Here is a 15067-nt window from a genome sequence, read left to right on the forward strand (position 1 = left end):
CTGGGCCCTTGAGCTATCTAAGTCTTCAAAAATCCAACTATTTCGCTCCTTCCACAATAGTCACATCAAACATAACGGGACAAAGTTCCAAATATCTGGTAAGTGTTTCCCGAACCAATTCCTCCACACAAACAAGAGGTCAGCTGTACTCAGTAACACCCATTGATCAGTAACACCCATTGAATCCCAAATGCTCAAAATACAAAACTCCATAAAAATTATGCCAACATCACAATGGAAAAAACAAATGATCTAACATCTCCCCACTACACTGGCACATGCAACACCAACCAACTAAAGAGAAACCCCACTTGTTGAGATTATCACAAGAAAGACTTCCCCTAAGCTGATGTCCATGCAAAGGATAAGACCCTCTAATGGGCCTTTACATGCCAAATACTCTTCTAAGGGAAAGAATTAATTGGATTACTTTGAATAGCCTCATAATAGGACTGAACAGTAAAGCCCCCATTCCCTCAGATAGCCATTAAAGCCCTTGAATCTCACTTCAAATTAAGAAGTTAGAAAAAAAAACTTTCATAAGACTAAAAAGTGAGCACCTTTTTCCCTCTCTCCCATTTTATATACCTCTCTCTACCAACTTCTGCCATCTCCTCCTAAAATTCAGCATCTACTAATACTTATCTAACAATTTTGGGTCCACTATTTTTTCCTATTCCTGTTGACGTGGCTAATCGGATCAAACAGCTTCAGCGTAATTTCTTATGGGATGAACCCAAATTTCCTCTGGTGGATAGGGCTAAACTTTGTGCTCCTCTTCCCTCTGATGGTTTGGCTATTAGGATTTTGAGACACTTTAATGAAGCTTTATAGGATAATGGCTATGGAGGTTTGGGTTTGAGAGGGATGTGTTATGGAGGAGACTGATCTTAGTGAAGTATGGTTGTGAAATGCTTGGTGGGGGGAGGGGGGGCGCTGGTGTTCCAACTCAGTGTCTAGTTCTTATGGGATGAGTTTCTGGAAGCATATTAGACAGGGTTGTCCTAATTTGTCAAGCTATCTCAAATTTGAGGTAAGGGTTGGATCTAGAGTGAAGTTTTGGCAAGATCAATGGTGCGGGGAATGTGGTGATTCTCTTGCTATGTGCTTTCCTACTGTTTGGCAGTGAAGAATTAGTTTAATATGGCCACTATTTTCCACTAAACCAAAATCTACGAATCAAGGTTTTCCTTGGCTTGGAAAATCCTACTCACAGATTCATCATCTTCAAACCCAGGCAGAGTGTTGCATTTAATATATATATATATATATATATATATATATATATATGCAAAAAATTTCACTGAATGTTCCTATGATTAATTGGTAAACGGGGTTAATTTTAGTTCAAGGAAACAGGAGAAGGTACGAACATCCACCTAGAAGCAAGGAGGTAGCATTCCCTTTTGTGTGTGTGAGTGTGGTGATGAAAACCAACACCTAGCAAATCTCAGTATCCACAAATCAAGAAAGGAAAAAATCTCCTCAGTGAGCCCATAAACATGGAGCTTAACAGTGCAAACAAATACAAAAAGGATAACATCATCATAAATCTAGACCTCATCAAAGCTCAAAGCATTAACAAATCAAGGAAGGAATCCCATTCAACATCTATTTAAGGATTTCCATGTGAACATGGATCTTAACGATATATTTAACTTGAAGGCAACTCAGAATTTCAAAAGTTTCAAGTGTTCTCTGCAGCACCAAAAGGGGGAAAAGGGAAGCAGATCATGAACCTTGTTAGGAACTGTTACTAGTCTTTCAACACTGTTATTCATAAAATGAATGCATTACTTCCATTTCCAAAAAGTAAAAACATTATTTTCTTGATCTTACTCTTCAATTGACAATCATTTAACAACCATATAATGCCAAATTACAGCCTAGCTTAAATTTGCTCCCGTTGCAGCTTGGTTCCACTTGGAATGTTGCATATTAACCAAATAACGCATCCAAATAAAGCCTCACTTGGGAAAAATAGTTGAAAGTGGTAATATCAACCATAAGATTGTAGCATCTCATAAATATTTCATCAATTTTTTTATAATTCGATAGTTACAAGAGGGGATGGGGGTTTTAAATCGTGACTGTCTCAGTTGGACATACTAAGAACTGTTAGCTGAACTACGAGGCTCTTGGTACTTTATTAATAACCCATGAACCAAAGCTCAACAAATTCTATTCAAGTACAGGAACAATGCTTAATCAAGCAAGAAGCAAGCTGATTTGTGATTAACCAAAAAGAACAAGAGGCAAACATCAACCACAAAAAGGCCACCATTTTTAATCTGTTTCTAGGAAATGACGCACTTACCCCTTTTTTAAAGAAAGTAACTAACTCTGTCAAAAAAAGAGAAGAAATTAACCAATGATTAAGATTAAGAGTAACATTTTAGAGGAAAGAATAATGAAAGAGGTTCACCAGGATGAACCCATTCAATGCAAGCAACAAATGTTAAAAAAGCCCAAAAGGATTCACTAGGTTGAAAGTCCAATAGACATCCAGTACATCTGCCAGCGATAATAATCAGACCTGAAGAAAACAATGACCCACCTGAAGAAACAAAGACCCACGGCCCTCAAAACTCTTCTCAAATTAAATAAAAAATATTGTTAAACCAACACATCTTCCACTATTAAATAAAAAAGAGTTTAAGTTCATGGGCCATCAAAAGTCTGCTCATCTGGAACGTATTGCAAATTTTGAAGCAACTAAAGTAAGATTCTCAATGCAATAGGAGTGGAGCAACTCCACATATTAGCATAAACTGATCCAATCCCACGCTTAAATATAAAATTTGAGCTGATGACAATAGAAAAAAGCAGGAACAGCTATGACACACTTCTTAACTAGTCTCATCGCATAATTTCACAAAAATATACCATGGGTGCCAAAAATAAAGATCTATTAACAATGTGATTTAACCAAAAATCACTTGCACAATGCTCTCATCAGTTTTTTTTTTTTTTTTGGTCAATATAATTCTCGTCAATATGGGATTAAAACATTGTCACCATCACCTTAGGAAAGGAGATGCCACTTGGTCTAAAGACGATGAATCACAATAGACCAGAGCTCCAATAAGCATAAGAAGTGTAACCAATTAATGATCTAAAGTTCTAATAAGTTGTCATAACTCATAAGTGCAAGTCAATGACAACAGAAAAAGGAAACAGGACAAACATGCTCAGCAGTGCTAGAGTTTATCAAAGCTTGACAAATGCAGCATATTTGTGCTCAACTGCAAAGCCGGACAAATGCAGCATATTTGTGCTCCTAAAAAGGAGGACCAAATCAATCTAGAAAAGCCAACTTTGCTCCAACATACATGCCTTAAAAAACTGCCAAGTACTGAAATTCATAAAATAAATTGAACAAAGGATAGGATCAAGTCATCATATAAAGAAGGCAAGCACAGTGGAAGATCATAAACATCATATATGAATATCAGAAGAAAAGTCAAAAGAAACCTCTTACAGGAAAAATTCCAAGGCTAGTTCAAGTCAATTGATATTTCAAAGAATCTATTTCAAACTTCAGATACGTAATGTTAATGAACCCAGGACATTAACCCCCCCTAGCCCATTTAAGAAAATTGGAAATCTTTAATCTCATCAATAATCTAGTCAATCACTAAGCACTTGAGATGTCACAGTAAGAGTTCTACTGAACCCATGAGACAAATACAATAAAGAGAAAAATGTTAGGAAACTCAAATAATCATATATTTTATTAGCCACAAAAAGCTTATGATGCCACAATAGTCAATAATTTTGGATGAAAGAGAACAAAATATGCATACCAAAATTTCTTGAAGAAATATCATAATACATTAATCTGACATGAAACAAAAGGAAATACAGCCAAAAAGCCTATGCAGCCACATTAGTGGCAGAAGAACCTTTTCTAGATTTCATGGAATAAAAGAGATTCAAGACATCAGCATGGTTACGAATGTAGACTGGGCATTTGGAAAGGAAATTTTGAGCTTCAAAATGCCTTCCGGCCTTGAAGAAGGCTTCAAATGTACGGAGAAACACGGATGTTGCTGGAAACCTCTTTGAAGTCATTTCCTTCAAAAAGTTGATAGCATCATCACCAGTTCCGGACTTTGATACATACTCAATAAATGGATCCACAAAGGGTGGGAACCCTTGATTTTTCATCAAACCCAAAAGACTTAAAGCATTTTGAAACCCACCCTGAACCAACAACTTACTTATCAATTCTTTATATGTAGTATGCCAGGGCTTCAACTGTTCAACATTTACCAGCTCAACAAGAAGCGTGCATGCCTCTATTGCCCTGTTCTTTTGGCAATAAGCGTTTACCAAAATGTGGAATGCATAACTAGCAGAAGAAACTCCCTCCTTTTCAACCATCTGTTTGAAATAATCAGAAGCCTTGTCAAGATCCCCAGCCACACAATGCCCCTCAATGAAAGATGCCCATGTCCTGTGATCTAGAGTGGACCCAGATGCTTCCATATCCTCCATAAGTTCACTTGCCTCATCCTTTTTACCAGTGCTACTAAGCTGAAATGCAATTTTACTCTGTAAATGACCATTAGCCACAAACCCACCTTCTTTCATTTCTTTCAAAACCTTATTGCACTCTCCAAGTCTACCAACACTGGTTAATGACTTAAGAACTGCACCAAGCATAGAATTTGTCAACAAATTCCCGCTCTCAGTAAAAATCCTCACAACCCTCGAAAAAAGACCCATATCCAATTGTTTACCAACTGCTACTTTCCTCAATAGAAAGACACAACAATCCTCAGAAGGCTTATTTGCTCCAGCCATGGAAAACTCATACAAATCCACAGCATCCTTAATCATTTTCCTCTTACAAAACCGCCCCAACACCTTAACAAATGTCGCCTCCTCCATGTCATACCCGTTGCTTCTCATCTCATCAACAACTTTCCAAAACCTATCGATACAATCTTCCCGCCCCAACACCTTGGCCACAGCATTATAAGTCTGCTCATCGTGCTTAAACAACCCACTCTCCTCCACCCATCTAAAGAAAATCAACGCTTTTGTTGGCTCCACACCAACCTTTTCCAATACCATCTTAACCATATCGCTCGAATACTCAATGCCTAATTCCCGTATCTGCCTTTCAACATCATCACTCCACACTTCACTCCTAACTATCTTACACAACTTGGAACAAACCTTCTCCACCGAATTATCCACCGATCCAGAGTCATACACAGCCCTCAATTTTTCAACATCACCACCCAGCCCATCCTTTTGGAACCTCTCCAAGACTTCATTTTGCACGCCCTTGGATATCCCATACCCCTTTTTGTTCATAACCCCAACCAAATCCCAAAACTCCTTAACAAACCCATTAACACCCAGAATCCTCAGCATCGAATTATATGATTTAGAGCTGAGTTTCTGACCATCACTCTCCAAAACCCAATTGAAAAACATCTTCGCCACATCGGGGCTCGATTCGAGCTTCCCCAGAACCCTCAACACCAATTCATGACTAATCACAACATTGTTCAACTCTAACTCTTTCCTAATATCATCCACACCCACAGTAGGTTTCGCAAAAATATCAGCTACAACTAAGTGAGTGTGATCCGTGTCTTTCTCTTCAATGGCTTGTTCAGGCTCAGACGAGAATCTACGAGAAATGGGGTCTCTAGGGTTTATGAATTGGGGTTTTTGTGAGACAGTGGTGTGAAAGAGTGAAGTGAGAGAACGAAATGGTGGGAGATTGAGATTGGGATTGGAGAGTACCTGGAAATGCGAGGACGAGTGAGTGGAATTGTGAAGCTGAGATCGGAGAATGTGGTGAGGTCGTAGAAGCAAGCGCCATTGGTGTCTCATGGTTGCCTTTTAGGGTTAGAGAGAGAGAGAGAGAGGGAGAGGGAGAGGGAGAGGGAGAAGTGTTAGGGTTTAAGAAAGATTGGATTGGGTTTTGGTTTGCGAGCTACAGTTGCTAAATTTAAGTGCGGGGAGTTTTAAGTGCTACTGCTAGCTAATAGCCAGGACAAGTCAAAGTGGTATGTGTTACGATGCGTTTTTTGGGTTTTTTTTTTTTTTTTTTTTTGTTGGAAAATGATACTAAAACTCAAACTATTTTGTTAGTTAGTACACTTTTCAAACTATTTAGCTATTTAGGACTCGTTTGGTATAGGATTTTAAGTAATGTTATTTGTAATTTTTTCAAATATGTGTGAGTAAAAAAGTATGTAAAAATGTGTGTAAAATTGTTTAAAATTTGAAAATGTGGGTTTGAACTACTCTACCAAATAGGCCCTTAACAACTTGAGAGCAAAAGTGCAAAATTGAGTATAAAGAATTCAATTCCTATGTTGTGGCAGTAGCTAAGGTGGACAAGTTGTCCACGTAGGCATGCAAATCGAGTCCTTAAGACTCGAGTTCTGTTTTACTGAAATTGAGTCTATTGAACTCGAGTTTGCTTAAATTAAAACTGAAGTTTAGAAACTCGATTTATGTATGGGTCCTAGCGGTGCCTTTTTCACGCTTTTTGGCCACATGCATACTGAACTTGAGACCTTTAGACTCGATTTTCATTTAATGAAAACCGAGTCTTAAGAACTCAATTTCTATGCATGGTGACCAGCCCCTCCACGTGTAATGTGTGGGTCCCAATGGTGCATTTTCCTTACCCATCCCTCTCACTCAGTCACACTCACACACAACACTCTCTCCCTCACAACCCTCACACTCTCTCTATCACTCACACATTCTTTCACTCACAGCATCACTTCCACAGCAAACCACCACTTTTATTGTACACCAATCACTACTAGCTATCTTAACCATTATGAAAAAAGTTGTAAAAATTGTTTTGTACCTAGATTTGTTGAAAACCAACCAACCCTTCTACCCTACCAACCTTGATGCAATGAGTTGGCCTAATTGACTTGAGAGTCATTCATTGATTTTTGGAAACCAAACTAACTTTAAACTCAAAAATTTTGTTTCACATTCTATTCCCCAATTTTAATTTTTTTTGTTTGTTTAGTGAGATTATAACTCAATCTCTTTCCTTTAAAAAACCAATGATCAGAGCAATCAAATACAAAAAAAAAAAAAAAAAAGAAGAAGAAGAAGAAGAAGAAGAAGATTAAGTTTTTTAGCAACCAAACAAGAAACAAACATTAAAAAACTAACTTTGAGGTTTATATTAAGGCTAACAATGAAAAACAACAAAATCAATTTTTTTTTAAAAACTGATTTTGGGTTCAAGAATTGTAATAACAACATAGAATTAGGAAAAAGCTAACCGTTTTGATTTCGAAGAAGCTATGGGAGAAGCAAAGTAGTGGCTCTTTTTAATTATATACCATAGCTTTCGTGTTTATAGCTCACGTGAGCACCTTTCAAATTTATGACTTAGTTTTGATCACAGGCTGTTGAATCTTCTGATTGATGAAGGGTTGGTGATTAAATGTGCTCAATGTCTTCCTCTTCTTTTTTGTCATGAAAAAAATACCTAATGATTTATTAATTAGTTTTGGTATCACAAATACATGCTCCATTGGTTTTTTGAAAACACAAGCTCCATTGTTTCAAATGACAATGACAATAATAATAAAAGGTAGTAAGAAACCCTAGAAACTATATAAGCTCAAGTATCACAAATAAGTAGAGAAACAAAAAAAATGAGCAACCTTTAAGGTGCTATTAATAAACATCATCACAAATAATTGATATGGGACAATAGTATAATGAATGAAATACAAAGAAATCGAAATTTGTTGATTTTGCCATAATTTCTCAGAACCCAAACATCAAGCAAACACTATGGAGAGAGAGAGAGAGAGAGAGAGAGTCCTTACTTGTGATATACATGGAGCCACTAAGAACTAGGACCCAAATACCTACCAGTGGAGCCACCCAAAATACAAAGATGAAAGTGTAAAGTGTTTGAGAGGGTCTGAGAGTGTTTGCAAAGTGTTTGAAGAGGGTGGAAAGGGACGGAGTGACAGAGAGAGACGGAGTGGACAAGAAGAGTCTTTGAAATTTTAAGAGTGAGAGGTAAATTTGAAGTGTGAGTGCATGAGTGAGACTGAGAGAGACGATGAGGTTCGAAGATTGAGAGGGAAGTTTGAAGAGTGAGAGTGAGAAACTATGAGAGAGACAACGAAGTTTGAGTGATTTGTGTGTGATAGAGACAGAGAGAACTAGGGGAACTGGGACCCACATTAAACATGGAGGGCTGAACTAAAATCGAGTTCAGAAGGCTCATTTTCCATTTAAACTAAATTGAGTCCAGAGGACTCAAGTTCTTTTCAACCAAATCGAGTCCAAAGAACTCGAGTTTTGTGCCTACGTGGATCAAATGTCCACCTCAGCTACCGCCATAATGGGAAAATTGAGTTATTTACACTCGATTTATGACTTCAAAATCGTGTCTCTTGCTCTTGAGTTGTTAGATAGCTAAATAATTTTGAAAATGTGCTAACTAACAAAATAGTTTGAGTTTGAGTGTTATTTTTAAAAAAATCCCGTTTTTTGCTTGTGTGAGTTGGGGGTATACAAATTCTTTTTTTAATCCCTATTCTATAAACAAATTAGTAGACTATATATATATATATATATATATAAAAGCAGAGACTTCATGTGAGAGTACATAAAGTCCTGTCAAGTGGAGCTCTAATTTTGCAGCCTTTTTTTTTTACATCTATCATTAAGTTTTTTTTACGGTTATCTAAAAGTCCATATCAACTTATTTTACTGTTATTTCATTAATGTCTATTTGAAAGGGAGAGAAAGAGGAATCTACGAAGTCACTACCTCTGTTATACAGGCCGCCCACTACCATTAAGACGCTGAAACCCCTATAGTTATAATTTTTTTTTCTTTTTTCTTTTTAAAATTAGGGGCTTAAATATGATTTAGGTTTGGGTAATTTGGTTGGATGGTTTTTACTTTGGGTATATAAGGAGAGAAAATATTTGGTGTGCAATGTAAAGCCATATTCTACCATAATTTAATTTTAAATCATTTATAAGATACATGCATATACACTTGCCCACATCATGTCTTAATGTTACACTATCGATGAGCAGAAGACAGTGAGAGAGTTGTGCATACTTTCATTTTATGGCATGAAATATGTGAACACAACACAAATCAGTTGATTTTCATGGTCCTGATACTTTTTTGAATTTATCTTTGGTTTCATGATTTAAAAAAAAAAAAATCTTACTTTGAGAAGGCTGCAAATATCTAGTGAAACTACTAAATTAATTTTTAATATCTCAAAGTGTATATGTTTATTTACTATAATTTAGTTTACTTTTTATTTATAATATATGTACAACATTATCCAAAACCATCTTCTATAAATATCTAAATGCATATATTAATTATCTATAGTTGTGTATTAATTATATATATTGTAAGTGCACAATTTGTACCCGGTCCAATCACTAGATGGACTCAGGCCCAAAGAGCCTTATACAATAAAATTTGTAGAGCGTGGGCTTGAAACATATGTTTTATGGATATTGGACAACAGATAGGCAGGCTAGATTGCCACTATCTACACAATCAATTGATAAGAATAACAGAAATTCTCCTCAGACATAAGCCAAGGATGTTTTGTATTGCCTTTCTTTCTTAAAAATTCTCCTCTTTTTCTTTCTCTTTTTTCTTTTATATCACTCTTCCTCTTCCCTTCACCGTCCACGTGTAACACAAATCAATAATCTAGATCTTTTTTTATTCTTCACCGCCCTTTGAAAGTCCTCAAATAATAGCTGTAAAGCTAACTGGTATTGTTCAAATGTCATTTCCCCATTAATGCAGCCAAAGAGGTAGGTGCAGGGTTTTTAATGCGGTGGTAGCAACTTTTTCCCTTGATATTTCTCATAGGTTCTTCCTCTCTACAACAACGTGAAACATATCTTTACCCACTAAACTTTCCAGAACTCTCTCCCCAAACATCATGACGTATCATACAATCTTTATTGGACTCAGCCAAGGAGATGCTTCTTCTCGGACTACATCATCAACCTTTCTAGCAAAAGCTGACTTGTAGGCCTCAAAGGCCCTACTCGAACAAGCTTACGCAACCAATATCAGGCCCAAGGCCCAAATACGCGTTTTGACCCTTTTACCCCCACAATAGCCCCTCAAAACTTTATTTTTCACCACAACCGAGAAGAAAATTGGAGTTTTGAACCAACGCCACAATCTCCACATGCCTTGCGAATCGTTACACGTGAAAGGGTCACTTCGCTTCTTTTAAACCACTTCTGACGCTTCGAAATCCGTAACACCCACATTTATGGCTACAAGTCACACTTTGTCCTCCACGTTCAATAGGGTGATGCGCATCCAACGGTCCAAATTTTTTCTCAAGTTTGGGTGGGATAATTCACATTCAATGCCGCCTTCCACACGCCAAAACACCTAGGAAACCGAAACTCAACCTCTCACTTTAGAAATAAATCAAATCTCAAAATCTCTTATTCTCTTTCCTCTTAAGAAGCTCGCGAAGAAGTATTTGCCTCTTTTTAGTAAGTTCTCAAAAAAAAAAAAAATTAACTCATTTCTTCTTGGCTATTGTCCTCGGCCATTAATTACATCATTTCCCTCTCTAAATATCCATTCTTATCCCCACCAAATTGGTAGATTTAAGTGTCTAGTAGATACCAATGCCAGTATGGAGGGTTTTAGGGCTAAATATCGCATTCCTCAAAACGTAGGTTTAAGATATTGCCCCCCTGAAGCCACAGCTAATGATAGGTAGGGTGGAGAAGTTGTTATTCCCATCATCGCATTCTTAGAAGGTGGGATGACACTTCCCATGAAAAACGTAACCAGCGAATACCTTCGCAACCATAGGTTGTGCCCAAACCAATGTACACCCAACGTGTTCAGAGTCTTAGGCTGCGTTGACGCTCTAAATGAGCAAATGGGTCAAAACCTCACATGGCACGACGTCGTTTATATGTACGTGTGACATAAGCTTAAAGATGTAGGATACTATCTCAAATCTAGGTCTAATGTTGTTAGGCTCATATCTTGTCTTCCCAAATCCAACAAAGGTATGAAGGACGATTACCTGATTGCTAATGGAATGTGGCACGACAATTCTCATTGCCTAGTCGAATGGGGAACCCCAGGTGTGACTCCATAGGAATTAGATTCCCTAACCCATGATTTGGCTCCATTAATTTTACCATTTCTGGTTAAATTGTATGTCATTACTTCTTTATTTGACATTTATTGCTGATCTAACCATGCTTGTCTCCTCGGATGCTTTTGCAAACAAACAACATGTGCGGCCCCGTCTAAGCCTTTGCAGCGTCACCAACCTCAATCGTGTTCTATGATCCAAGGTGTTCATGAGCGAAGACTTGCAAGTAAGGGCAGCCCCTCTCATATTGGGATATGACCCTCTGTCAAACGATTTTCAAGACATCGGCAACGCTATCATGGCGGGTGACCAAAGACGCCGAACAATAAACATTTCGAGACCGGGCTTTCTCGACAAATACGAGTTATCGGACGATCCCTCGACTATCCTCTACGTACGCCCGATAAAAGCAGTCCCTCTCTCGGTACATTCTCAGGCAACAATCATCCGAGAAAAGTTAGCGTCTTTGTATCTATCCCTTGAAGAGGAAATTGACCATTTCCATCTCGAGGAAGCAGAGAGACCTACAAAGCCACATTGTCACCATCTCGGACGAGGAAAACTAACCTTCCGAGAGTCCTGGCATAAAGGGCTTAGTAGTTGCGCAAGTTGATACCCATTCTGAAGAAGACGAGATGTCAAGCCTAAGATCGCTGATGACCAGGAGAAGTACGCAAGCTGGCAAGAAGGATACAGTTGGATCTTAACCCCCTCCTAAGCTGCCACCACCTCCTCCTTCTTCCGACCCTAAGATTCACACCCCTGACCCTAAAAAGAAAAGGAAAAACAGGGCCGAGGAGGTAGAAATGACGAAACAGAAGAAACTTAAGCAACAACAACAACAAAATGTTGCCAAGGGTAGGACGCGCGCCCCTTCTGTAGAGAGTGGGGAAAGCCATGACTTGGCCAAGGTGTGCCGTACGCAGGCCAGTTGGTCTCCTGTGCTGGAACTAGATGGGGCTCCAATTCCCAGCCACTCCAGCATAAGGGAGTTCCAGACTTGGGTTTGGTATGTATCCTCCAATTACTTCTATCTCATTGTTTCATTATCTTTCTGTATACAATTTCTCATATGTGTTTCTATGTTGTTTCTGTCATGATGTGCTTGTTCAATATTTCAATGCAGGCCATCCAAGAAGTTTTTTGTTGCTGAGAAATGGGTAGAGAATAATAGGCTGCGGCTGAGCTCCAAATTAGGGTCGAGACCGAGAAGGCTTTAGGCCATGTCGTGGCAGAAAACGAGGATCTGACCAAAAAATTGGTAGACGAGAAGAGAGAGAGAAATAGTGTCGAGGCCGGCCTTAAAACTATCAAGGCTCAAGTAGAGGGGCAGCGCAAACTCCTGCGCCAAAAAGAGGATGCCAACTAATTTTCCATCCATGTGTAACCCCTTTGTACTTTCTTCAAATGAAGGTTCAGCGAACTCTACCACTAAGTCAGCAAGGACTTAGCCCTTGACAGAGGTGCGAGGCATATATCTGATGTCAAAAGCCCCCAAGATGGTCCCCCATTTTGCTATCCTCCCTGAGTAATCAGCACTTCGCAATACCGACTTGAGTGGAAGCTGGGTCAAAATGACAACTGTGTGGGATTGGAAATAGTGAGGAAGCTTACGTGTAGCATGTACTACGGCCAAAATCGCTTTCTCCAACGGCAAATAATGCATTTCAGCTTCATGTAGAAATTTGCTTACATAGTAAATTGATCTCTGTATACCACTATCATCCCATATTAAAACCAAGCTGACGGCGTGAGTAGCCATCGCTATATACGCAAACAGGATTTCTTTTACCTCTGGCCGAGACATGATGGGTGGCCGAGAAAGATACTCTTTAAGTTGTTGAAAGGCTAAAGTACATTCCTCAGTCCATTCAAATCTCTTCCACTTATTCAGTAATTGGAAGAATGGTCTACACTTATTAGCGGATTGAGAAATGAACCTGTTGAGAGCAGCAGTCATCCCCGTTAGCTTTTGAACTTCCTTTGGATTCCGAGGAGGTTGTAAGTTGTTAGTTGCCTTAACTTTTGCAGAATTTACTTCTATTCCTCTATGAGTCACCATGTAGCCTAAGAATTTACCAGAGCCTACACCAAAAGAGCATTTAGAGGCGTTAAGGCGCAACTTGTACTTCCTGAGCATTTGGAAGGTGTCATCTAAATCTTTCACGTGCATGGACACGACCTTACTTTTCACTACCATGTCATCCACGTACACTTCAATAGTCTTTCCCAGCTACGACTCGAACATCCTAGTCATCATCCTTTGATATGTAGCCCCTGAATTTTTCAAACCAAAAGGCATTACCTTATAATGGTAATTTCCTATAGGAGTAATGAAGGTTGTCTTCTCCTGATCACCTTGGGCCAAAGGTATTTGGTGACAGCCTTGGAAAGCATCCAAAAAACTCATCCGAGGATGTCCGACCATAGCATCCACCAACTGATCTATGCGAGGCATAAAAAATGAATCCTTAGGACAAGCCTTGTTTAGGTCTGTGAAATCTACGCACACTCTCCACTTTCCATTCTTCTTCTTCACCACAACAATGTAAGCCAACCATTCCGAATAAAAAACTTCTTTAATTGCCCCAACCCTTTTAAGCTTGAGCACCTCTTCCTTGACAGTTTCAGTATGCTCTTTAGAAGAACGTCGAGGTGGTTGCCTCCTCGGAACGACAGCAGGATTGACGTTCAAATGATGGCAAATGAACTTTGGGTCAACCCCAGGTGCCTCATAAGGATCCCAAGCAAATACGTCGATATTATTTTTCAAAAACATAACCAATTCCATCTTCTCCTAATGTGGTAGCCGGACACCAACCTGAAAGAATCTTTCAGGATCGTCACCTATAAGAAATCTTTCTAACTCTTCACATGTTGCCTCCTCTGTCGTCACCACACCGGGTGCATCCAGAGGCGTTAACTGCTATAAGTCCACCATAGCCAAGGCTGAGGACTCCGGTTCACTTTGATGCAGTATTGCAGCTGATATGCATTGTCTTGCTACTGTTTGACTCCCAAGAATTTCTTCAATTAGTCCCTCCGATGGGAACTTCACCTTGACATGTAGGGTTGAGGAAACAACACCTAGAGCATGCAACCAAGGCCTTGCGGCGATAGCCATGTATGGGGAATAAGCGTCAACCACAATGAAATCCACATCAATTGTTTCCGGACCTGACTGCACAGGCAAGCGAATTTGTCCCTTTGGTATGACAGTTTTTCCTTCAAAACTTATCAATGGTGAATCATAGGCAAAAAGATTTTTGAGCTTTAAATTAAGCCCCTTGAACAAATCAGGGTACATGATGTCCACACCACTACCCTGATCAACCATCACTCTTCTTACATCATAGTCCCCTATCCTCAGCGTAACCACTAAAGTATCGTCATGGGGTTGAATGGTCCCCACCTTGTCTTCATCCTAAAAGCCCAAAATAGGCGAAACACTTCATTTAATTCTCTTCAGCTTCGACCCAGACTCCTCGGCAAGAACATGGGACACAGACATCACCCTAGTAGGACAGGAACCAGTCCTTCCAAGGGCAGCAAAAATGACATTAATCATCCCCAGGGGAGGCCGGGATGAGTTATTCCTTTGATTGATCAAACCTGAATGGCTTCCTTGTCCATTGGGCTGATACAAATATTGCTTTAATTTTTCTTCACTAACCAGTTGCTCCAAATGGTTCCAAAATGTTCTGCAATTCTCGGTGGTGTGACCTACGTCCTAATGATAGTGGTAAATGAGATTCTGGTTCCCCTTTGTAGGATCTCCAGCCATCTTACTAGGCCATTTAAAGTATGGTTCCTTCCGAATTTTCTCCAGTAACTGATGCACCGGTTCTCGGAACACGGTGTTGACTACCTAAGGAGCCACTAAACCAGACTGCCCAGTGAAATCTCTCTTCGGCCTGT

General features: G+C 39.1%; 1 protein-coding gene across 1 annotated transcript; it reads right to left on the reverse strand.

The window, feature by feature from the left end:
* Positions 1 to 3707: 3707 nt before the first annotated feature.
* On the reverse strand, positions 3708 to 5977 carry LOC142644596 (pentatricopeptide repeat-containing protein At3g02490, mitochondrial-like). Its single transcript, XM_075819175.1, has one exon. The coding sequence runs from the start codon at positions 5854 to 5856 to the stop codon at positions 3877 to 3879; it is 1980 nt and encodes a 659-aa protein (XP_075675290.1). The 5' UTR covers positions 5857 to 5977; the 3' UTR covers positions 3708 to 3876.
* Between the last annotated feature and the right edge of the window lie 9090 nt (positions 5978 to 15067).

Source organism: Castanea sativa, chromosome 7 (assembly GCF_040712315.1).
Source record: "Castanea sativa cultivar Marrone di Chiusa Pesio chromosome 7, ASM4071231v1".
NCBI lineage: Eukaryota > Viridiplantae > Streptophyta > Magnoliopsida > Fagales > Fagaceae > Castanea > Castanea sativa.